The 25,235-nt window shown below is 41.4% G+C and overlaps 1 protein-coding gene across 1 annotated transcript; it reads left to right on the top strand.

Moving 5' to 3' along the window:
* Nucleotides 1–1,828: 1,828 nt before the first annotated feature.
* CCDC174 (coiled-coil domain containing 174) lies at nt 1,829–23,931 on the top strand. The gene is given in 15 exon segments (XM_030307481.1): nt 1,829–1,985; nt 1,987–2,016; nt 5,235–5,277; nt 5,280–5,338; nt 6,029–6,129; nt 10,470–10,509; nt 10,512–10,530; nt 12,596–12,767; nt 16,064–16,159; nt 17,125–17,267; nt 17,625–17,719; nt 20,232–20,255; nt 20,257–20,365; nt 22,104–22,250; nt 23,337–23,931. Coding segments are annotated over 15 exon segments (1,461 nt in total). The 5' UTR covers nt 1,829–1,901; the 3' UTR covers nt 23,636–23,931.
* Nucleotides 23,932–25,235: the final 1,304 nt, after the last annotated feature.

Genomic DNA, 25,235 nt, shown 5'->3' with positions numbered 1-25,235 from the left:
GTGGAGATTAATAAAATATTAATGGTTGTGGGGTACCTGGGTGACTCAGTTGAGGGTCCGACCCTTGGTTTTGGCTCAGGTCATGATTTCATGGTTCCTTTTGAACCGATCACTCAGAGTGAGCATGGGATCTCCATCTCCCTTCCCACATAACTTGGCCTTATGCATCTCCTCCCCACGCCCCCCCCCCCCCACCCCACCTCCCACCAGCTGTTCTGGAGTTATCCCTTTTATGATATAAACTGGTAATCTGATAAGTAACATGTTCTCTGAGCCTGTAAGCTGCTCTAGTAAATTGATCAACCCAAGGAAGGGTGATTGGAACCTCCAATTTAGAAGCATAGGTGATAGACTGGACTTGGAATTGGCATCTGAAGTGGGGGCAGTCTTACAGGATGCAGCCCTTAATTTGTGGAATATGAGGCTATCTCCAGTTACATAAGGTCAGAGTGAGTTGAACTGTAGGCCATGCAGAATCACTATAAGGCTAAAGTCTAGGTGTCAGTGGTGCTGCATTCCTTCTAGAGGCTCTAGTGGAGGATTTGTCTTTTCCTTCTAAAGGCTGCCTGCATTCCTTGGCACATGGTCTTTGATCCTTCTGCCTCCCTTATAAGGACATTTGATTACGTTGGGTCCACCCAGATAATCTCCCCATATCAAGATCTTAATTTAATCACATCTGCAAATTCCCTTTTGCCATATAAGGAAACATATGAACAGTTCCTGCAGATTAAAAGATGGACATCTTTGGCAGGGGAGGTCATTAGTCTATTGTTATCATTAATACTTTTTTTAAGTTATTTATTCATTTTTGAGAGAGAGTGAGCAAGGGAGACAGACAAGCAGGTTCTGTGCCGTCAACAGCAGAGCCCAATGCAGGGTTCAAACGGAATCGTGAAATCATGACCTAAGCCAAAACCAAGAGTCAGATGCTCAACTGACTGAGCCACCCAGGCACTCCACAATCATTAATATTTTTATCAAACTTAGCTCATTTAACTTATATAATCCTCATTAAATCCCATGAAGTACATACTATTTTCTTCCCATTTGAAAACTGACACAGAAGAAGTTAAGTAACTTTTCCAAAGTTCCAAAGTTACATAGCCAGTAAGTGTGTTGGAAGCCAGGAAACTGGCCTCTGGAGTTCATGTTCTTACTAGCAGAAATATGTGTACAGCATTTTTTTTTTTTTTTTTTTTTTTGGTATTTTAGTGAGAGAGCACAGGAACAGGGGAGAGAGGTATGGAGAAGGGAGTGGGGAGAGAGAATCTTAAACATGCTTGGCTTGGAGTCCATCGTGGGGCTGGATCCCACGACCCTGAGATCATGATCTGAGGTGAAATTAAGAGTCGGACGCTAAACCTACTGAGCCATCCAGGTGACCCAAAACAGCTGAAATATGTAAAGTGGTATATAATAAGCACTGTATTAATGTTAGCTACTATTGTTATTTCTACCAAGATTAATATAATAATCCGTATCACATATGGCTTTTGTGAGAAATAAGTTAAAGTGTAAGAAGCACCAAACAGTGCCAGTCGTACAGCAGGTCTTCATTTAGATCTTTCCAGTCCTTACCAGCCCACCTTTCTTTTCAAAAGGAAGAACATTTGTGCTCACTGTGCCCTCCCAAGATGGCGCCATCCCAGCACCCAATCCGCCCATTCAAGATGGCGTCCATCATTCTGAAAGCCACATTCCGTCCTTCTCAAGATGGCGCCAACACTAGCCCTTGTTACCTTCCTCTCTCTTCAAGATGGTCTTAGCTTAACAGTGGGCTTCTTTGACCCTCTCAAAATGGTGGCAGGCACACCATGCAGAACATCTGACCCTTCCAAGATGGCGCCGGCGTCGCAAACTTTTCCTCTGTATTATAAGAGCACTTCCGGTTGCGCCGGATGCAGGCGTTAGAGGCCTGCGGGAGGGCATCGGTGCTTGTCCGCTTTGCGCTGGGAGCCTCTGGCGCCAGAATGGACCGGAGGGAAAAAGCCTTTGGACGTTACTGCCTCTTCGGTGAGTGCGGGTACGGTGATGCTTCGGGGCTCCGAGTTCTCCTCACCTCCACTAGACAAGAATCTCGACCTTGTGTGGCTTTCCCGCAAACAGGAACCCGAACCTGGCTTGTTTCAGTTGGGGACCCGGCCCAACTTTCTTACTGGGTTCTCCCCTCGGACGTACACCCGGACCGGGATTCCCTCCTTCGATACGGACCTGAACCTGATATCTTTTCCCCTTTAAGAACGTCCTTGCCCTTCTTCTGCGACAACCGGGCCAGGCCTCGTTGCCAGTCGTGTCTCCCTCCGTGGTCGGAGAGGAACCCCGGCCAGTGCTTGCTGTGCAGACACATTCCCCTTCCTCCTTTCTTTCCAGTCCAGAGACCAGCAAGGTCCTCCCAGAATATGAGAGAATGTGACTTATTCCCCTGGATCCGAGAGCGCCCAGCGTCCCCTGACCAGGAACTAAACAGTTGTTAATGCACCCGTAGGTTGCGGTGCTTGCGAGTTGTAAGCTCTAACAGGACGTAAGCAGTTTTGTTAAACTAGCTACTTCTAAGAAGAAAACCTGCTCTGACGTTTCTGTGCACTATCTCGTTGAATTCACCCAGCTGCTTTAGAAAGTAGGTGCTATTAATATCCCGGTTTATAGCTGATAACTTTGAGGCCCATTTAAGGCAAAGTGGCTTTCCCCCAGTTTACATACAGAATTCTTAGTGATAGAACTGGCTCACTCAATCTGGGTTGTCTCCAAAGCTGTTGCCTTTTCTGTTACATCAGAGCAAATTGCCTAATATTTGATTACCTTCAATTTACTGCAGAGTATTAGGATGCAAAGGAAGTGCAAAGGAAAACTTCTATGTGTGCCATATTTGAGTCCTTTTTTCCTTGTCTGATATTGAACTTTAGTGCTAGTTAGTATGTTTGAGCAAAAAGAGCAAAAACAGTATAAATAATAAAGTTATTCTATCCCGACAGGTTAAAATTAGGCATTAACCATAATAGGAATGTTCTCTGGGATGGACAGTTTTCAGAGCATCTTCTTTTTAAAATTCAAAAGTAGTCACAGAATAGGAAAATGTATGGCTAGAAAATGGAGGTGGTTAAGAAGGCTTAGAAGAAGAGGCTGTAAAGTTTTTGTGTTTAAAAGCTTAGATTATTAGGTTCTGGGATGACACTTCCTTAGCATTAAATCCCTGCCAAGGCTGCTTTTAAACTGATGTCTTCCAAAATAGAAATCCTTGAACTCATTTTGATTCCCCTTAAAAGTCAATCTGTGATGCTTTATAAGTATCCTGTTGATAAATGCCCACGTGGAAGCACCTGGGTGGCTCATTCGGTTTAAGCTTCTGACTCTTGATTTCAGTTTAGGTCATGATCTCACAGTCCTGAGATTGAGCCCCGCGTGGGGCTCTGCCCCAAGTATGGAGCCTGCTTGGGATTTCTCTCTGTCCCCCTCTCTCTCTCTGCTCCCCCTTGCTCTCATGCGCACGTGCATGCTTTCTCTAAGCATTAAAAAAATGCCCATGTGTATAGGGAGCTGTATCTGGACCTTTAAAATGGAAAACCTGTCGTTATATCTTTCTTTGCAAAGTAGACACTAGTGATTGGTACAGTGAGAGATAGGCATGGATATTCACCCAACTGCCCTGTTCCCTTTGCCCTGGACTTTCCTGTTCTTGAGCCCTGTGATTGAGCTAAACTTGCAGTTTCTAAAACCTACATAAGCTTGGAGCTCTTTTCATTCACTCAGTCCACTTTATTTCCAGCTGTTGACATCTTGCATATCTTTTTTTTAAATTTTGTTTATTATTTAAAAAAATTTTTTTAATGTTTATTTTTGGGGGGGAGAGGGGCAGAGAGAGAGGGAGACACAGAATCCGAAGCAGGCTTCAGGCTCCAAGCTGTAAGCACAGAGCCTGACACAGGGTTTGAACTCATGAACCCCAAGATCATGACCTAAGCCCAAAGTCGGATGCTTAAACTAACTGGGGCACCCAGGTGCCCCTTATTTATTTTAAGTAATCTCTACATCCAGTGTAGGGCTTGAATTCATGACCCTGACTGAGATCAAAAGTTGCACACCCCTCTGACTGGGCCAGCCAGGCGCCCCCTTTCCTGTCTTTAAGGCTCAACTCAAAGCGTGTCTCTGACCACTCTGGACAGCAGGAAATGCTCCTGCAGCTCAAATTTTATGCTATTTTCTTCCACTTTTTTTTTCTTCTTAAAGACTTTTTAAGTAATCTATACACAACGTGGGGCTTGAACTTACAACCTTGAGATCAGAGTCATATGTTCCGACTGAGCTGGCCAGGTGCCCCTGTTTTCTTCCATTCTTTTTTTTTTTTTTTTTTTTTTTGAGAGAGAGAGAGAGAGAGAGGGGTACCTGGGGTGGCTTAGTTAAGTATCAGACTTTGGCTCAGGTCATGATCATACAGTTCTGGAGTTCAAGCCCCACATCGGGCTCGTTGTTATCAGCACAGAGCCCTCTTGGAATTCATTCATTCTCTCTCTCTCTCTCTCTCTCTCTCTCTCCCCCCCCTCCCCCCCCCCCACACTCTCTCAAAACTAAATAAACAGATAGAGGGAGTCTTAAGTAAGCTGCACACTAGTACAGAGCCTGACTTGGGGCTCGGTCACGCCTCTATCTCACAGTCCTGAAATCATGACCTCAGCCGAATCAGGAGTCAGACAGTTAACCTTAATGCTTAACCTTATGGACTGAGCTACCCGGGCACCCCTTCTTCCACTTTAAAGTCATTTATTACATCTTACTGGTATTATAAGTTACCTTTTTTTATTAGATTGTAACTGAGGCAGAAGTGTTTCTATTTCATGTTTATATCCTGCCTCTTCGGTACTCGATAGTTTGCTGAAGACATTTCTCTGCAGAAATAATAATTGTTGTGATGATTATATGGGATTACGTATCAGTCAGAGAGAAGGTTGTTTAGTGTTGTTAATTCAGTCTGAATCTAATAGATGCAAACTTCATTTACTTTTGAGTAATTACCCGCCCCTTGCCCAGTGTTGAAGGTTAGAGTAGAAATACGTCTCCAACAGAGCTGGACTGCATTATGACTTGACTTAGTTTGCACTGGATTCTATATTTTTGTATTCATTTTTGTCTGTTTATAGGAACTTTAAATCTTGCTTTGAGAATACAAGTAACTTGGAAATCTGGTCACTCATTAGAACCTAACCCATCGTTTTTGTTGCTTATTGGTTTTATTCTAGTTGGTAGACCTTAAGGCTGAACTCTTCCGAAAACAAGAAGAATTCAACAAGAAAAACTTCTAAAAGATTCTGGAGTTTTGGGAAAACCAAAAACAACTAATAAGGTAAAAATAAGATCTAGTTATCTCCATTGATTCCAAACATGAGGGAATTATGCCATAATTAGATTTTTTGAAAAGTCTCCTGGTCTCTGCTACATATAAAAGTTCAGGGAAATCCCTATCTTGTAGCTGAACATCCACATAAATATATTATATTAAAATAGAAATTAGAGCATTTAAAAGCCTATTATAATGTTGTATGTAATTCTTTAGCACTTCTTTTGGAAAAGTGCATGCTCTAATAAGTGGTTTTGTACCTGTTCGTGGAAGATCAGCTACATAGGTATTATAAATCCAAACAGAGAGAAACAATTAGATAATACAGTAATATAGCAGAAAATACCAAAATCTTTAAGAGTTGTGAATGGTTTTCCGATTTTACAGGTAATGGTACTTATTATTTGTATTACTGATTCTCTTGAGTTAAGTTGCAGTCATTCAGGAGATAAAAGATAAATATGCAGTCGCGTAAAAGGAATTCTTTAATAATTTAGGGCTTTTTTTTTTTTTTTTCCACCTCCAGCTTTTCCTGTATAGTTTATTTGCCTGACATAGGTTGGCTGTCAGAAGATCTAGTTTTTCTCCATTGATCCATAAGATCTAATCTGTTTTTTTCTTCTGATGTATAAAAGTAGAGATTTTTTGCAATCATTTGGTATTTCTGTTTTGTCTTTTTAAATCAATATGCTGCAGAAACCAAGTATCTGGAGCAAACAGAATGTAGGAGTTACAAATAGAGCTGAGAAGGATGCAGAACAGAAGATTGAGGAACAGAAGACTTTAGACAAAGCAAGGTAGAGGTTAAACTCTGATAATGTAGTTGCCTTTGGTGTTACCCAAGCAAAGAAGTGAGGTTCCACTTCACACTTTTGAATTTATAGGTTTAATTTTGTCATCTTTTCAGTCAAATACTACAAAATATAAAATAGCCTCTAAAATAATATCATTTGTAATCGTATAAGAAGATAAGACATAACCTCCATTTGGAACATGAAACAGAATCCAACTTTGAGCCTTTGTTAGGCACTAAGATTATCACAAGTGTTGAAGAAATGTCCCTAGGAAGGTGTGGCTCTGGGCTACTAGGTGTTATGATGTTAGCATTTCGAAACTGAATTTTCCCTTTAACTTTTTATTTTGAAAAACTTCAAAGCAACAGGCTAATTGAAAGGATGCCTGGTGGCTCAATCGGTTAAGCATCCGACTTCAGCTCAGGTCATGATCTTGTGGTCTGTGAGTTCATGCCCTGAGTTGGGCTTTGTGCTGACAGCTCAGAGCCTGGAGCCTGCTTCAGATCCTGTATCTCCCTCCCTCTCTGCCCCTTCCCACTCACACTCTGTGTCTCTCTCTCTCAAAAATAAATACATATTTAAAAAAAAAAAAAGAAATACAGTACCTGGGTTTACCAATTAATGTCTTTCCACATTTGCTTTGGCTCCTTTCTGTCTCTGGTGTGTGTGTGTGTGTGTGTGTGTGTGTGTGTGTTGCAGAGAAACTTTGTTAACATCATGATACTTTGCCTCAAAATATTTCAGCATGTATCTCCTAAGAACAGGATATTCTCCTACATAACCACAATAGTGCTATCATACCCAAGAAATTTAACACTGATAAAATAGTATTATATACGATATGATCTATAGTCCGAGTTTACCAGTTATCCTGGCACAGTTAAATCCTTTATAGTTTGTTTTGTTTTAATTCAGAATTCAAAGATCACACATTCCATTTAGGTCTGTCATTTTTCTTTTCTTTTCTTTCTTTCTTTCTTTCTTTCTTAGAGAGGGTGTAAGCAGGGGAGAGGGCAAAGGGGCAGAGAGAGAGAGAGAGAGAGAGAGAGAGAGAGAGAAAGAGAGAATCTTAAGCAGACTCCCATGGTCAGCAGGGAGCCTGATGCAGGGCTTGATCCCATGACCCTGGATCATGACCTGAGCTGAAATCAAGAGTCGGGTGCTCCACTGACTGAGCCATCCAGGCACCCCTCTTTTTTTTTTAAGAGGGAGAGATTTTGTATATAGAGACTTTCTTTTTCTTCCTTTTATTTAAAATTATTTTTTTAGTAATCTCTACACCCAACATGGAGCTCAGACTCACGACTGAGATCAAGAGTCGCATGCTCTACCAACTGATCCCGCCAGGCACCCCAGTGTCCTATTCTTTAGTCTCTTTTAATCTAGAATAATTCCCATGCCTTTTTGTCGTCTGTTGTGCCATACTGTTCTTGGTGAGTCCAGGCTTGTGTCTGCAGTGTCCCACAATCTGATTAGAGTCTCATTAACTGCTTTTGGTAAGAATAAGATGTAGGCGTGTGTGTCCTTCCCATGGTCACAGCAGGAGTTCACAATGTCAGGTTTGAGTTATTATGGTGATGAACTTTGACTCACTTGGTTAAGATAGATTTTTTTTCACCGTAAAGGTCTCTTTCCATTTGTAACTAATAATAATCTAAGGAGGGCAACTCTGAGACTATGAATATCTGTTCACCAACATATTTCCACCCAGTGGAACCTGTGACTTCTCAGTTGTTAGACTGGTGATTTCAAAGTGATGATTTTCTAATTCATTCGTTCCATTTTTATTTTTTCATTCCATTTGTAGCTGGCATTCTTCTGTAAAGAAGAATCTTCGTTATTTACAGGTCACCCTAGACTCAGAGGGAATCCCAAGTTTGAATGTCTGTCATGACTCATGTGCTTTTGGATCTATTGCGTAATAAAAACTCTGCACTGGAAACAGTAGTTGCTAAGGATTACTCAGCTCTTCTGGGTTTGAAAAAAAGAGGCAGAATATTAGTGCATTGGGGAATTGTTTTTCTTAGTGTTTGACCTGTTCCCAGCAGACATAGCATATGTTAATTTTTGAGAACTCTTTCTCACCCTACTGGAATATTCTCAGAATTCTAATTTGTTGAAAGGTGCCATAATCCTTTGTTATTTACTGTATATAACAAGAGTTTTCCTGGGTACTTTGCTGTGATTTTTTTTTATCCAGTAACCTATTACATAATACTTTGGCTTCTTTGTGCTTATGAAGAGTCAAGTCTGTCCTTGGTCTACAGGACTTCTGAGTCTCCCCAGAGCTCAAGATGGGCAGGGACAGTCCTTTGAGGATGTAAGACCTTAGGCAAGTTACTTCTCCATTGAGATGTTCCTTATCTATGGAAGTGAGGTGGTTAATACTCAGCTCATGGAGCTTTGTAGGGAATTCATTAAGGAGATACATAGTGATTGGCACATAGTTGTTCCAGATAAGTGTCCCATACTCTTGCCCTCTGAATTCCATCTTTCTGCTTGACTGAAGAAATGTTCTTTAAAGTCCTAATGACTTCCTCATCTACTAAATCCAGTGGTGGCCATTGCTCTGACATTCTTCCTTGATCTCGTTATTCATCTGGAGACTATTCCTGCCATCTTTCTGTTACCTGCATCCAGGCTTCTTACGCTTTCCATGTTTGTTTGTTTTTTAAGTGTATTTATTTATTTTTTGAGAAAGAGAGTGCCCGTGTGTTCTGGGGGAGTGGGGGATGGCAGAGAGAAGGAGAGAGAGAGAGAATCCACTGAGAAGGCTCAGTGCTTCCAGTGCAGAGCCCTACACAGTGCTCAATCCCATGAATTGTGAGATCACAACCTGAAGCTGAAATCAAGAGTTGCACACGTAACTGAGTCCCCCAGGTGCCCCTCCCATGCGTTCTTGTACCTGCCTCTCTCTGTCCTTATTTTGTGCCCCCCTCCTCCTTTGCTCAGCATCCTCCACCATCTGCTTGAACATATCAAGCTCATTCCTACTCATCCTTCCTCTGTCTCACTTGCTTTCACCCCAAGATCCTCTCATGGTTGGCTTCTTGCTCTGTAAGCCTTAGCTCAATGTCACCTTCAGGAGAGGTTTCCCCTGGCTACCCTTCTAGCGTAGTGTCCTTCTGGTTACTCTATCCTCACACCTGTTTTTTTGTGGTTTGTTTTTTAAAAATTTTTTAGGTTTTATTTTCATTAGACAGTAAGATTCTCTGATGACACAGCTTACTACGTTAAGCCCCCTCCGAAATAGAGTCCTCGTTACGGAAACAGTGCTTGGCATAGAGGAGGCCTGGAGGAAGTACTTGTTGAAGGAATGCATAAAATGGGAGAGGAATCTTTCTGACCTAGATGACGAAGATGCAGATGACGTACCTGATGGCATGCTTTCCGTGTGCGATCTAGTTACTCTCCATGGACAACCCTAAGAGGCAGTGCTGTTTTTTTCATCTGTTACAGATTTAGGAAACTGGGGGTGGGGTGGGGTACAAGAGAGGTGAAGTAATTTGTTCCAGAGCACACAGCCATGTGACCAAGGGACTTTATTGTCTCGGGATGCATTAGAAGTGAAATTTTCCTTTATGATTAAGTGTGATTGATTCTTTGCAAGCAAAGCTCACATGACTTCTTTGGGACTTCTCTTTACCATCATTAAGTATTTCTAAAATAAGGAATTGCCAGCCATCTTACTAAGTCTGTGTCCACTAAAAAGTAAATGTCACCAGAATTAACGTGACCAGTGAGGCTGCTTTATTGAAATACCAGGGTTGATGTTGTTTTTTATTAGCTGTGTCATGAATAAATTATTCATGCTCTGTGTAATACATGTATGATGTATTCATGCATCATATTTTAACAGACTTCTAAGAAGTTGATCTTTAGCCTCCCTTAGAGAGCCTAAGAGCCACAGATGATCAGGGACTCGTGCTTAAAACAGTAATGCAAAGGGTGTGCGTTGAATATGGTGATCCCTTTAGAAGGTTGCACATAGAAAATGTTTTTATTTAGACACCTCTTTCTTTTTTTTGGTATTTAATTAGTTTGCATTTGGAATCTTAATTCATATTATTTTCAGATACTGATTGAGAATTTACTATATACCAGGTATTGTTCTAGGCACTGGGATATAGTCATTAATAAGAGAAAGATGGGGCTTGTCCTCATGGAACTTACATGAAGTTGGCAATCAGGAGTGGCTGGGTCTGAGGGTCCCTTAGGGTGGGGTGGGTCAGCTCAGCCTCATCGCCAGACTGGGCCTCCTGGCAGATTGCAGCAGTCAGGCAGCCTTCACACGAGTAGCAGGCGTAAGACCATTTCTAATACTTGTCTTTTTTTTCTCCTAGAGAGAAATTGGAAGAAAAAAGCCAATTATATGAAAAAATGATCCTAAAGGAGACTTTATAGGTAAATACAATAATTATTTATACTTCTTTATTTTCCGTAACTCATATAGCCTGTGGTATTTCATATTTATTAAATAACCTTAAGTACGGGGAGAGATTTAAGAATAACATGCATTACCTTCTGAGCCAGCACAGGGACGAGAAAAATACATCCACAGTAATCTCTAGATTGTCCAGTGTGCACCACATGTTAGGTGGCTATGAGGGGACAAACAAGGTAGCATGAGCCAGATTCTCTTCTCGGTCCTCAAGGGGATTGTCATCAGTGGAGGACAATGGCACGCAGAAACAAAGCAAAGTTAGGAAATGAGGTCTAAATAGGCTACAATTAGAAATGATTCTACCTATATTAAAAAATGACTGAGGGGAATTATAGGTATATCAGGGTGTTGGAGTTAGGTTCCTTGTCCCTATTTTCTATTTTTTTCTGTGATGTGCCTGTAATTGCTTCTAAAATAATAAGAAGATCCCCCTTTCCCCATACCCCCTCCCCCCCCAGAGAAAGAACGCCCAGCCTTACTATTAGATAGCAGTAGAAGAGATTTTACAAGGCACTGCATTTTCATTGCCAAAAGGCATGTGAGGAAGTCTTTAGGGAGAAGGTAGGCTCTAATAGGATCTCAAAGGCTTTGGAGAGCTGGGAGAAGGGATTCTGCAGGGTAGAGTGGTGAGAGAAGATCAGCAGAGAGAGGAGAGGGCTAGTGTTAGCAGGACAGAATAGTATGGCTGGGCATGATGGGCTGGGAAAGGGGGCAGTGGGGGCAGCAGAAGAGGCAGGGCCGGAACCTTGGTCATTGGCTGCCCACACAGCCAAACTCGGTCTTTCAGACAGCAGAGGCATGTTCCCTGCCTGGCAGGGAGCCCAGCATGGGAGAGGTAGGCACTCTCAAAGCTAGGGGACGTGGGGAGAGGCTGTGTCTTCCTTTTGATGAAGCAGCAGGGTGTCCATTAACCAGGAGGCCTCACTGTTATGTGGTCTTAGAACTCGCTCTGAGAAAGTACATCTCTTTCCCATGTGAGTTATTTTGTGGCTTAAAAAAAAATTAGTCTTTTTTTTTTTTTTTTTTTAATTCAGACTTTACTTGTATCGTTAATATAGAAATCAGGTAAAGGAGTGTGCCTGTGGACCTGGGGATTTGGTTCTGTCAGGATGGTGGACCTGATAGGCCTGATAGGCATATTGGATATTTGGGCAAGTTAAGTTTTGGAGCCTCGGTAATTCTCCACTGTACCTTGGGGGTTAACACCGGTACCTGGTAACAGGGAATCTAATACCTGTTCCATAGAGCTTAATCCTGTACTCAGAGAAAAACCTCAGAGAAATTCAGCATAGTGAAACTTAATGTAAATGTTATTTGTGAGCTATTTCAACTGTCTTGGGTTAAATTGAATTAAAGTCACGGGTTGCTATTTAACTTTCAGCGTATATGTTTTAGCTCAAGCATATTATACGCCATAGGTCTTACCGTCTCTGTATGCACTACAGATCCTGGCCCATGCCTGCCTGAAGTGGTGTTAATTGCATTGAAAAGAATTCAGATGACTTCTTTTCACTATATTATGACCCTTAAAACACATACCACAACAGTATAGTTAGGGTTGGTAATAATAGCCCCTTGATTGGGAGCTACATGTAGTAACACAGGTCTGTTGCTCAGGTCTGGCGACATGAGAAATGCAGTCCTGCTTCTATATTATGTCATTGGGTGAATGAGTCTCTTTGAAATCACGTGGTTTTATCTTAAAGTTACATTCTGAGAACCATATTGCTCACTCATTGTATTGACAAGGCAACAGAAGACTTTAGACTCTTAAGATTTTTTTTAGTGTGGTATGTGTTTCTGATGGCACATTTGCAGCTCCACGGTTAGACCCACAGTGGCTCTGTGTCTTTGTAAACTTTCGGGGGTTGGCGGGGGTGGCAGATGCATCGACTAGTGAGCCGTCCAGGGGGAGTGTAGCCGCCCAGTGGTGAATGTGACTGCTTCATATCAATTCCATATGTGGTTTACATCTTTGAAAAGAATGTCAAAAATCTGAATATTGATTTTTATGTCTTAGATGAGAAGTGGAGGATATGTACCTTGTGGATTTCACACAGAAGATCATAGACAAACACAAAGAGATGGAGGTGTTTGGTGCCAATAGAGATTGTAGGAAGGCAGGAGAAAGAGACGATGATGAAGAAAATCTTTCTGAAAAAGATATACCTCCTCCCCAGGACCCCGGTGAAGAATGGTTGGTGATAATGACATTAATTGGTCATGTTAACATTCTCAGACTTGTGTTTACTTTTTTTTTTTTTAAGTAAGCTCTGCACTCAACATGGGGTTTGAACTCATGACCCTGAGACCAAAAGTTACATACTCCACCGACAGCCGGTCAGGAGCCCTGACTCATGTTTACTTTCTGAAAGTGATTTTGTTGGATGCTATCAAACCATTTCTCTTCAGTCTTCCTCTCTTTCCTTCAAGATTGGATTACAGAAACAGTGGCTCCAAAGAAGAAATAATTAACAAGACCGAGTCAGGTGCAAAAGGCATTAATACACCTGTTTGACTGATGTGGAAGTGTTGTTTAGACAGAAGCGTATTCCTTTCTTACCTGGGCTGCTGCCCAGGTCATTATTCAGGCATTGTGGAGAGTCACTGCCCAGCTGGTGGTGATCTTCATTTCCACAGAAAAAGGCAGGCAGGACTCTGGCTGGGGCATTTCTGGCAGTGTCGTGTAGGCATTGTGGACCTCGGACCTGCATAGCAGGTCTTTCACTGGCAGTATGACCTTGATCAAGTTCCATCCTCACTGAGGCTCAGTTTCCTCACCTGTAAAACAACGAAGCCTGGTTTTCCTTATTGTTTGCCTTAAACTCCCTTCAGGAAGTAAGAGTATGTTAAGCTACCCAAGAAACTGCTCTGTGGAGTAGAAGCACACATGTTGTAAGCTTTTATTGAAATTATTCTAAGTTTTACCTACGTGTACGTGAATGATGGGGAAGCAAACTAGTCTTTTCCCTATGAGACCAATATGTCAATAAGTAAAGAGACCAGAATGAAAAGTCCCTTCTAAGGATTTTCTGTACTGAAGACTGTGTTTGCAAACTTGTGCAGACGTGCTTAAAATTGCATAGAGCTGCACTGATGCTGTAAAACTGTCTTGAGAATAACCCCGCCTGCCCACCCTCTTGCCAGTGCAGAGCCTACCCACCTTCTCTTCCAGGCTCAAATATCCTCATTATTGGGATCTTTGTTGGGAACCGCTCAGGATAGTTTGCAGCACTTGCTGACCTTTTGTCAGCTCTTGGCCCCGTCGGTAGGAGTCATTGGTGAGCTTAAGAGAGCAGGTCCGGCTACTGAGGATTGCAGGGACCTCACATCTTCATACTACCGAGGGTGTCCACGTTGTCCGGAAATAACATGACATTGGGATAGAACAGATGTTATCTGCTTTCTAAAAATTTACATTTGGGCTAGGTTTTCTGGCTGCATACTTGTTAAAAGCAACCCGAAGAGAAGCACATACGACGTAGTCTCTTCTACTGATGCTTTTCCTCATCATGTCCAGTGTGAGCGATTTCTCCCTCACCCGAAATCTGGTAGCACTTAGATATGCTTCCGACTCCTTTGGGTCTTAGCTTCTCTTTATTATTAACACACAACTGGCCTCGTTACTAGAAAAAAAATTCGAGGCAAAACTTTGGTACTTCTTATATCCTCCCTGCTGATGTTAGGAAGCGTTTCATGGGCACGGGCCTTAACTCTCCCTGAGAGCGCTTTGAAGATGCCATGACTCTGAGCCCTGCCATATTACTCTTGTACCTCAAGTAATTGTTTTCCTGGAGCTTGTTCAGTGATTGCTGATTACATAGAGCACTTGCTGACTACTGTCTTGCCACTTCTGTTTTGAGGGGATCTGTACATTTTAGAGACCTTCTCCAGAAACAGAATAGCCTATGATTGCTTTTCATAGCAGAAATCTCATCTCCTTTGAAAGGTTTAATGTCTTTTTTTTTTCTTCCTAATGCTTGTATGATTACTAGCAATTTGTCAGTGATTTGAAGAGTTTGGAGGGCAATTGAAGGTGTCACATGCCACCATATGGTGAAGGAAGACGCACCGCAAGCAGTTCTGACACTTTTTTTGTTTTTAAATTAAGCTCCAGAATTGTAGCTACTTGTAAAATCCTTTTGGTAGTTAAGTTCCAGGTGGTGGAAAATCTTTCCGCAAAAATACTGTAAATAATTACTCAGACCATCTGGCTAGATGATTTTATTTCTCTATTCATTAAAAAAAGCGGAGGGGGGAGGGAGGAAGAAAGAAACTGCTTTCTGCAGTTGGAGGTTTTATTTCTCACAGCAATCAGCATCAGGACTATAGTAATAGATTCCCAGACATTCAGTTTTCAAGTCATGGGCTAACAATTGGAATCAGCACGTGTAAGAGGAAAGAAATTGCCAACAAAAGCAAAGCCACGTACATGAGACTCTGATCTTGAGTTGCACCAGCAGTACTGACCCCTTTCTCTGTTTTTAGCCCCCTGCTAAAGGCTATAGGCAATTCCTTGCCCATAATTAAACAATAAATCTGTTGCACCATAATGCAGTTGAAATGTTTTCCATGAAGATCTGTCCATATTCCTGTTGTGGGAAGTAGGAGTATTTCGTTTTGCCTTGATGTCTGCCTGGTTCCCCTGACTGTAACTTCTGTCTGGTTGGGCAAAACTAAAGAAAGCGGAACTAAAAGTAAAAGATAATAGACTGGCCCACCACTGAGCTGCTTTTGTGGTACAAAATGTGTGTTGCTTGGCTTCCTCCTAATTAATGAGTCCTCAAAGTAATCCTGACTTGAGAAATTTCTAATTGGAAGGAGCTGTACCAATTAGAAGAAGTAAAAGAAAGAATAAAAAGTCAGGTTTGCAAAGACTGAGAAAATGAGCAGGTTGAGCATGGTACAGAGCAAAGTTATGCTGGTAAAATATGTGGAATTGTCTAAACCAGACTGAAGGAAGTTCTGAGGTATTGCGGCAAGGGTCTGTGTGGGGTGTTTTATTTATTTATTTTTTTAAATGTTTATTTTCGGGAGAGAGCAAGAGAGCATGCACACAAGCAGGGGAGGGGCAGAGAGAGAGAGAGAGGGAGGACACAGAATCCGAAGCAGGCTCCAGGCCCTGAGCTGTCAGTGCAGAGCCCGATGTGGGCCTCCAACTCATGAACTGTGAGATCATGACCTGAGCCGAAGTCGGACGCTTGACCGACTGAGCCACCAGGCACCCTTGTGTTAAATCACAGACATATATGATCAATCATTTTCTGCATTTTCTAAAACTAAGGTTTAACAGAGGGCACAATGAGCTTATTGTGTGTCAACTTAAAAAAAAAAACAAAACATGTTCTTATCCGTGGTTATGGTCTCTCAGGGTTGAGAGTGTTTCTTGGTAGTGAAGCTTATATTACTTTTTTACTGTGCACCTAGTCTGTAACTTAAGGAACCATATGTCATGTACAAAGCCTTCTTCACATGTTTTCACTTTTATTTTAGGGTGGATTATGTGGATTCTTTAGGGCGATCTCGCCGCTGTATGAAAAAGGATTTGCCAGATCTGCTGGAGATGGATAAAAATCTTCAGGGGAGGCTGTAAGTATGTGATATGCAAACCTCTGCCAGGTCTGAAATGCAGACATAGGGATTGTTTTATGGGTGAGGCTGCTTTTAGTTCATTGTCTTGATGGTCCAGTAAGAAGGTTTTTTTCTTGATGCATAAGAATATTTGCTGAAGAACTCTTCTATGGTTAGCACACACACATAATCCACACTCAGGGAACAACCTGAATAGTTGATCATCCATATTGTGTAGCTACTGAAAGGGATGAGTTGGAAGCTATATCTGTTTACTTGGAAGGGTGTCCTGATTATCAGAGTTAAAAATATAGAATGAGCCCAAACCAACAAACAAACCTTTGTGGAGAAAGATATTTAGGAATATATACTTGGTTATCCCATAGCAAGTGAGAGCACAGAGGTGGTTAGCTTATTAACTTTTCTTTATACTAATTTTTGCATTTGAAGCAAGGGCCTTATGCTGGATTTTTTCCTTTAGGGCCAGAGACATCTAAGAGATAACTTGCTAGTACACTCCAGGGAGTAAAATTCCCTCACCAAGGGCAGTTTTGATGTGGAAAGTCCACCTTGTCCAAGTCCTTCAGGTTCAGATCGGCCTGTGCTCAGCCAAGGAAGGAAGTGCAGGAGCCCTGAGCCGCCGGACACGGGACAGGAGACACTGGCCTGGCTGCAGTGTTACGCAGCTGACCATGCAAGCCGAGGCCCTGGCTTCTTCCTCCCTTTAGCCCAGAAGGGATGGGAAGGAAAGTGGTTGTCTCAAGTGCTGAGGCAAGATTCTGTTGCACTAATGTACAAGTCAGCGGCTTATATTAAAGAGAGATGAAACAGTTTTTTGCAGTTTCCCAGTGGGATTGTGGGTCAGAAATCTGTAGATTACCTTATCAGCTAGAATTACTTGTCCATGATCCAGCTTACTGAACTGAAGTATTGCTGTCTCACAGCTCTTACCTAAATATAGCTTTGCTCTGTCCCCCTACTAGTTTCGTTAGTCCTGCTAATGAGAAAACCTTATTATCTGAAGATATGAGAAAAGAACTTCAGCGCCAGCAATGGGAGGAAGAAGAAAGAGAGGCCTTGAAAAGGCCGATGGGGCCCATACATTATGAAGACATTCGTGAAAATGGTATAATCATCTTGCAGCTTTTTAAATCTTTTTTTTTTTTTTTTTGGACTAATGGCAAGCATAAAGGGAAATATTCATAAAGCTGTAGCTCTTACATAGAAATAAAAGATTCTGATTTTGAAATTGAAAATATCCCCTTTGTTTGCTTTATAGCCTAAAAAATACTCTTGTTGGGAATATCTTTCTAACAGAGGGCCTGCTAATCATAAGCAGGAGATCTTTTGGCTTAGCTGCCTTTTTTTTTAAACTTGTGTCAAATATTACTGCGTTTCTTTTTGCCTTCATTGGAAATTTAGCCTGACTCTAATTTGTTAATCAGGGAACTCTAATCTTCTGAAAAATTGTGACTTATTTCAGAGGCCCGGCAACTTGGTGTTGGATATTTTGCCTTTGCCCGAGATAAAGAGTTGAGAAACAAGCAGATGAAAACGTTAGAGATGCTACGTGAACAGGTAAAAATTAAATTCAGAATTGATGTTAAGTATTTGAGAGCGGTTTGTTTCTTGTTGGACCATATTATGGAAATGGTCTATTTTTTAAATTGATACTCAAAATGGCCTTTTAAAAAAAATTTTTTTTGTAACATTTATTTATTTTTGAGACAGAGCATGAATGGGGGAGGGTCAGAGAGAGAGAGAGAGACACAGAATCTGAAACAGGCTCCAGGCTCTGAGCTGTCAGAACAGAGCCCGACGCAGGGCTCGAACTCGCAGACCATGAGATTATGACCTGAGCCAAAGTCGGACACTTAACCGACTGAACCACCCAGGTGCCCCAGCCTTTTTTAAAAATATTATTTAATAGTTAATATTCAGAGCAGTGATGGATAAAAGTACATTAAATAACTTTCCATTTTATTAAAGATTAATATTTCTGATAATTAGTAAATATTGTGGCCATAAACCAGATACTGTATTATTACTTTTTAATTGATGTATAATTAACACATAACATTATGTTAGTTTCAGGTATACAATATACTTATTCAGTATTTGTGTATATAGCAAATTGATTGTCACATTAAGTTTAGTTACTATCTGTCACTATACATAGTTACAAAAATTTTTTTTCTTGTGATGAGAACTTTTAAGATGTACTGTCTTAGCAACTTTCAAATATGCCTTACAGTATTATTAACTGTGATTGCCATGTTTTACATTACATCCCCATGACTTACTTATTTTATAAGTGGAAGTTTAAATACCTTTCGATTCCTGTCACCCATTTGTCCACCCCCTACCCTCACTTCTGTCAACCACCAATCTGTTCTCTGTATCTATAAGCTTATATTTGTCTTTGTTTTTTTTTTCCTTAGGGAAGGGGTTAGATTCCACAATAAGTGAGATCATGCAGTATTTGTCTTTTCCTGTCTGACTTATCTCATTTAGTATAATGTTCTCAAGGTCCATCCAACTGGTTCAAATGACAAAATATACTTCTTTTTTATGGCTGAGTAATATTCCATTCCTCCCACCTCTTCCGTATCCATTCATCCATTGATGGACACTTAGGTTGTTTCCATGTCTTGGCTGTTGACATAATTCTGCAGTGAACATGGGGATGCAGATATTCCTTTTTGAGTTAGCATTTTCATTTTCTTCAGATAATAAGCAGAACTGGAATCACTGGATCATATGGTTAATTTTTTGAGGAACCTCTATACTGTTTTCCATAGTGACTGCACCTATTTACATGCCTACCAACAATGCACAAGTGTTCCACTTTCTCTACATCCTTGCCAACATTTGTTGTTTCTAGTCTTTTTGATAATAGTCATTCTAATAGGTACGAGATGAAAGCTCATTATGGTTTTAGATTTGCATTTCCCTGATGATCAGTGATATTTAGCATCTGTTCATGTGTCTGTTAGCCATCTGTATGTATTTTTGGAAAAATGTCTGTTCAAATTATCTGCCTGTTTTTTAATTGGATTGTTTTAATATATGTATTAATCCCTTATCCGATATATGATTTGCAAATATATCTCCCATCCAGTAGGTTGTCTTTCATTTTGTTGATGGGTCCTTTGCTGTGCAGAAGTTTTTAGTTAGATATAGTCCCACTGTTTGTTTTTGCTTTTCTTGCCTTTGCTTTAGTGTCAGATCCAAATGAATGAATATTATGAGCATGCTATATTTTTCCATTTCTTTGTGTCTTCTTCAGTTTCTTTCATGTTGCTTTATGGTTTTCAGAGGTACAAGTCTTTTACCTCCTAGGTTAAATTTATTCCTAAGCATTTTATTCTTTTTGATGTAATTATAAATGGGAATGTCTTCTTAATTCTTTTTCTGATAGTTTGTTACTAGCGTATAGAAAACATAACAGATTTTTTGTATATTGCTGTTGTATCTTGCAACTTCACTGAATTCATTTATTAGTTCCAACAGTTTTTTTGGTTGGTGTCTTTAGGGTTTCTATATATAACATCCGTCTTCTGCAAATAGTGACAGTTTTATCAATAAACTATTATTTATCAGTATCAGAATGCTATTATAGTTTTATGAATGTAATTGCTATTCTATTTTGGTGTTCCAGACTTTAAAATTATAGCTGCTTAGAACTAACTTATATAACTTTGATGTTTTAAATTTGGTTTTAAATATGGTACTTTTAGAGTGGCCTGGGTAAGAAAATAGAGAGTTATTTAAGGGATTTATTTAAGGGATTAAGGAGTAGAACAGAATTGGTTGGTTTCCTTGAATGTGAAGCATTCCAGGGCGCTCTGTGAACACTCGCTAAACTTAGAAAACATGCCAGAGGGCTTGTATAAGAGGGCCTCCTAGGTCTCTGTTTTGAAGAGCTCAAGGCTAGCTGCCTAGTGGTGGCCTGAAATCAATTAATTAGTCTGTTTTTTAAGATAAAATTAATATTTAATCCTTTAAATTCACTTTTAATAATTTTAATTTGAGAAGAAATATTGTGAATTTGATTTACAGTAAATTTCTAATTTTCTGTTATATTCAGACAACAGATCAGAGAACAAAACGAGGAGAACATAAAGGAAAAGCGAAAGGCTATGTTAGAAGCAAGGCTTGCTAAACTCCGACAAAAAAAGATGAAAAAGTCAAAAGAAGATGGAGCAGAGGAAGAAAACAAAGGTATATCGTGGCTCATTGTGTCTGAACTTCAAAAGGAAAATCTTTAGTTCCACTGATGTCTCAGTGAACAGGACTGACAATCTGGAAATGAGCCATTTAGTTTTATTCTCTAAGCAAGCAGGGTACCTTTGGGGTACTGCCAGGAGCAGGTTTTTATAATCCACGTGGTGCAGAATGACACTCGAAAGAATCTTTTTATACAGACAAGAATATTAACGAACAGGACATTGTGTTACTTCATAGAAGGGCCTGGCTTAGTAAACGAGACTTCACTTAGAGCAGAGATGTTTTAAGATAGAGTTTTGTTGTACACACACATTTTAGACTTGGTTTCTTTTGCTATGGCTATAAGTTTTTTTGGTTATTGTGCATTAATTTATTTTAAAGGAGAAATATATTCACAAAGTCACGTAAGAAAGGAAAGAATTTACGAGTATAGACAGCTTCTGAAAGGACTGTCACAACACGTGGAAACACCACATGGCATGTTGTGTCCCTGAAGGCTTCTGCTTGCTGCATGAGCTACCCTAGTCTGGGCTTCACTGCCATTCCTGAGACTCCTGCATGGACTGGGTCCAACGAGCTGGAAGTCTATTTTTGGTTTTAATCCTTTGGAGGTGGTGGGTGTCTAGGCAGGTAGTAGCTCTGCCCCACGTGGTCACCCAGTCCCCAGCTTCCTCCTGTTTTCCTGCTTCTGCCGTTCCTAGAGTGATGCTCTACCTGCAGGGTGGAAGCTTACTCCCTACCACCTGTTCATGGTCCAGCCCTAGGGAAGCGGGAAAGAGGGGAGAGGAACCTGTTGCTTCTTTAGGAATGTGAATTGGAAGGCCCACACAACCATGCATTTACAACCCACTGGCCTGAATGCAGCTGCAGGGGCCCCTGGGGAATGGCTTATCTAGCGAGGTGGCCACATCTCTAACTGAAACTGGGGCAGGGCGTTCCATTCCCAAAACGAAAAAGGTGAGTGTGGGTATCAGGAGCATGTTATACAAGCCTCTCCTGCTCACACGGAAGCCTTGTGCTAAGCCATCAGCCATTTTCTATTCTGAACACAGCTTCAGTTTAGCTTTGAAAGGAGACAAGAAACATTTAGGAATTGGAAGATCATCTGTTTAGTTTTGTATAAATGCTGTGTTCCTGTAACATGTTAAGGTCTGCATATTGTGTCTCTATTTTTGCTCTACTCCTGAACATCTGTCATCTCTACAAGATGTGGAGCGCCACACAGTGTTTTTTGAAAAATCCACTTTCTTTTAAAATCTAGCCAAAGGTGAAGAGCCTACAGCCCGCTGCCACACCCCAGCTCTTTGTCACTCCAAGTTCTCTTGCTTTGTCTGAGACTCTTATTTTAGTGGAGTAACTGGGGGTTTCTGGTCCTTCAGTTGTCGGTCTGAGGAAGCAGGGTGGCATAGTGGGAAGCACAGAGACTTTGAAATCCATCCCACCTGGGTTCGGATCCTGGCTCTTGTCACTTTCTACCTGTGTAGCATTTCTGAGCTTAATTTTCCTCATTTATAAAATAGGAATACTAACCCTGACTTTATGAGGGTTGTTATAAGAATTACACAAACTATTGTACACATGGTATTTAGTTCACTCCCTGGGCCAAGATAGGTGCTCATTAAATACTGGCTGTTACTTTTACTCTCAAGATGAGCATGTTCTATTTAATGTTTATTTTAATAATAGCTTTAAGTTTTATTATAGTGATGTCTTACTCTCTTGCAAAAAATAGATGTTATTGGGCCTTTGCCACCAGAACCAGAGGCTGTGCCAACCCCACGTACTGCTGCCCAGAGTAGCAAAGTGGAAGTCATCGTTCAGGAGAGGAAGGATACCCGCCCGGGAGTGCCGCATGTCCGAGAGTGGGACAGAGGAAAAGGTAAGGGGGGTGGGGGCGGTTCTAAACAGGCCTTGCACAGACTTTTCCAGTTCATCTCAGAGTGTGATTCTCATGAGTCTTAGTGTAGAGGCTTTTGAGGCTCAACAGAACTCTCCAGATCTTTGAACTGTTTCTTTTCAGTACCCAGGACCCTAGCTGTTTGTAAACAGGGACACTAGAAAGTGTGATTATAAAAGACCAGGGTCTACAACAGGTCATTTCAAAAGGACAATTTTTTAGAAGCACTGGGGGAAGTTTTTAAAAATTTGTGCTACCCTCATGTGGCTTTACAGCTTTGGAATGCCCTTTCTCAGGAGCCACTTTTAAAAATCTTACAAGGTTTGGTATTTCAACGTCCTCTGTGTTTTTAGCAGCCTCCTTTACGTTTAGTTGAAAATAGTCTGCATGCCACAGGATTCACCTGGATTCATGTATGGTTCTGTTGGGTCATGCAGATTTTTCCGTAAATTATTTCTGTAAATCTACCATGATGCCCACAGCAGCTTCTTGTTGGGGGAGACCAGGATTTATGCCTCTTTGAACAAGATTGTTACAGTAGTGCATTAGCTCACCCTGTTTGAGCTGATGAGATCCAAGACTCAATAAAGGCAAATAGGCCAGTGCATTTGGTTAGTGCTAGTTAGAAATAGAGATGAAATGCCAAATTAGATTTGGACTTTCGTGTCTTCTAAAACTCAGTAAAGGCCAAAATTTGTATTTGTTGTGAAGTACCTACATTATGTCTAGCAAATGATTTGAGTGTTTGGTTTTTCTGTATTTCTCTCTCAGATGTAATTTTAGTGCCTTTTTGGCAATACTTCCAGAAGCTACCAGCCTTCTCCGCCAGAGCCTTCCTGAATCTTCCCCATCTGGAAGTAGTCACTCCTTTTGCTTAGCCTGCTGCTTCCTTATATTTTTGTAGGCCTTACATATACCTCGTATTATAATATTGCTTTCCTTGCTATCTCCTCCAGAGAATGGGAGTTGGCATTTAAGAAGTATATGTAATAATCGAAAAGTAATAACAATAAAAATTCAACTGATTTGGTCTTTACTTCTAATAATACTCTTTCTTATTTTTATTAGAGTTTTCCTTTGGGTTCTGGTCGAAGAGGCAGTCAGATCTCCGGGCTGAGAGAGATCCTGAGTTTGCCCCACCATCGGATTACTTTGTGGGTCAAAAGAGAACTGCTTCCCTCAGTAGCGAGACGTGGAGCAGACCTGCAGCTGCACCGAGCGACGCAGGACAGTGCTCTGGCCAGAGTCGTGACACTGGCTCTTCACATCCACCATCCACTCCTGCCCCCAGCAGCCCACCACGAGCCCCAACAGTCACTTTTGAAACTCTGGACGATATGATATCATATTATAAACAAGTGACATGAACTTCCAAACTGTTCTGATTTGGGTCTCTACTGTGGATAGTGCCTTCTTCTCCTAAATTGGGGAAGATAATTTAATTTTAGGGACTGAATTGTACCTTTTTCCTCCCGTCCTTTCCCTGGAAGACACAGACTTCAGGTTGGATTTGTCTGTCAGCAAGGAAGAAAGTGAATGGTACCATGGGAATTCTGTGGCCACGTGGCTGTTCATTTTTTTCTAATTGATATGGAGCCCTGTCCTTCTGGATTTATGTGTAAGCTGTCATGTATGACCCCGAAGAGCTCGTAACCCTGTTTCATAACCACTTCCTTGGCCCTAGGTTTAAGGGTTCCATTCCTTTCCTTTTGCAGATACTAGAGTGCAGCTTTCTTTGTTCCAAGGATTCAGCTTCCGTATCAATTCCGTATCTGTCGGGAGGTGTGTTAGGCTGTCAAAGTGGCAAATGAGGGGACACTGTGTGGGGCAAAGTGATCTAGTCTCCAAGAGGACCATGAAGCTGGTGGACTATTAAGTAATAACATTTGAAATAAGACCAGAGAGGAGAACTTCATAATCCAGAAAGGTAGAGGGTGAAGTCACTTATCTTGTCATCCCATCCTAAATGATGGTTGTCACCACACATGCCTAGTGGATATTCGGTAAGTGTGTGTAGAGTTCCTGGGGCACATGTGGAGGCTGCTCAGCCTGGTCAGAGAGTGAGATGCTTCTTAGCTTAAGGGTTAGTTTTTCAGCTGGGCCTGCCTCTCTGTTGCGTCCACTGTAGGCCCTCATCACTCTCAGGAGCCAAGTCACCTCAGAAGTCTGATTGGAATAGACCTGAGCTGGAGTAAGAGGCAGGGAGGTCCCTTTGTCTTTACTAACAATGAGCAGAGCTCCAGAAGCATTTCCTGTGCCCGCTGCACCTCCGTGTCTTTACAGCTGCAGACAAGCAGTGGGAGTTGGCCCATAGGACTCCCTGTAAGAATGTGCTAGAGCAGGTCTTTCAGGTACCAGAAGGAGCCTGCACTCTTGGGGCTCTGATGCACATAGTCTCAGTGGTATTGATGGGAATGCCCCCTTCTCATTACAGATTGCAAACTGCAGTGCAGAGAAGGTCAATGACTTGTCCAAGGTCATGTAGCATCCGTATGGCAGCTCTGAGACTTCAGGGCAGTTTATTTAGGCTCATGTTTGCTCTAGCCTCACTTTCTCCAGTGCCATCTGCTCTCAGTCTTGTCCCAGTTATCAAATAGTATTAGATGAAAATCCCATATTCTTGCAAACTTCTGAACTCCATGTCAAAGGCAAAGTTGCCTGCCCTACTAAGGGTCATTCTGTCAGCCTGATCAGGCAAATACCTCTTCAAAAAAATTTTTTTTAATGTTTATTTTTTGAGAGCGTGAGTGGGGGAGGGGCAGAGAGAGAGGAAGACACAGACTCTGAAGCAGGCTCCAGGCTCTGAGCTCTCAGTACAGAGCCCCATGCAGGGCTTGAACTCGTGAACTGTGAGATCAGGACCTGAGCGTCCCAGGCAAATACTTCTTTTTAAAAAATATACATTAATATCAGGCGTCCCAGGCAAATACTTCTTTTTAAAAAATATACATTAATATCAACTGGCCC

The sequence above is a fragment of the Lynx canadensis genome, chromosome A2 (genome assembly GCF_007474595.2).
Source record: "Lynx canadensis isolate LIC74 chromosome A2, mLynCan4.pri.v2, whole genome shotgun sequence".
Lineage (NCBI taxonomy): Eukaryota > Metazoa > Chordata > Mammalia > Carnivora > Felidae > Lynx > Lynx canadensis.
Note: the sequence above shows the minus strand (reverse complement) of the source record. Positions and strands in the feature narration are given on the sequence as shown.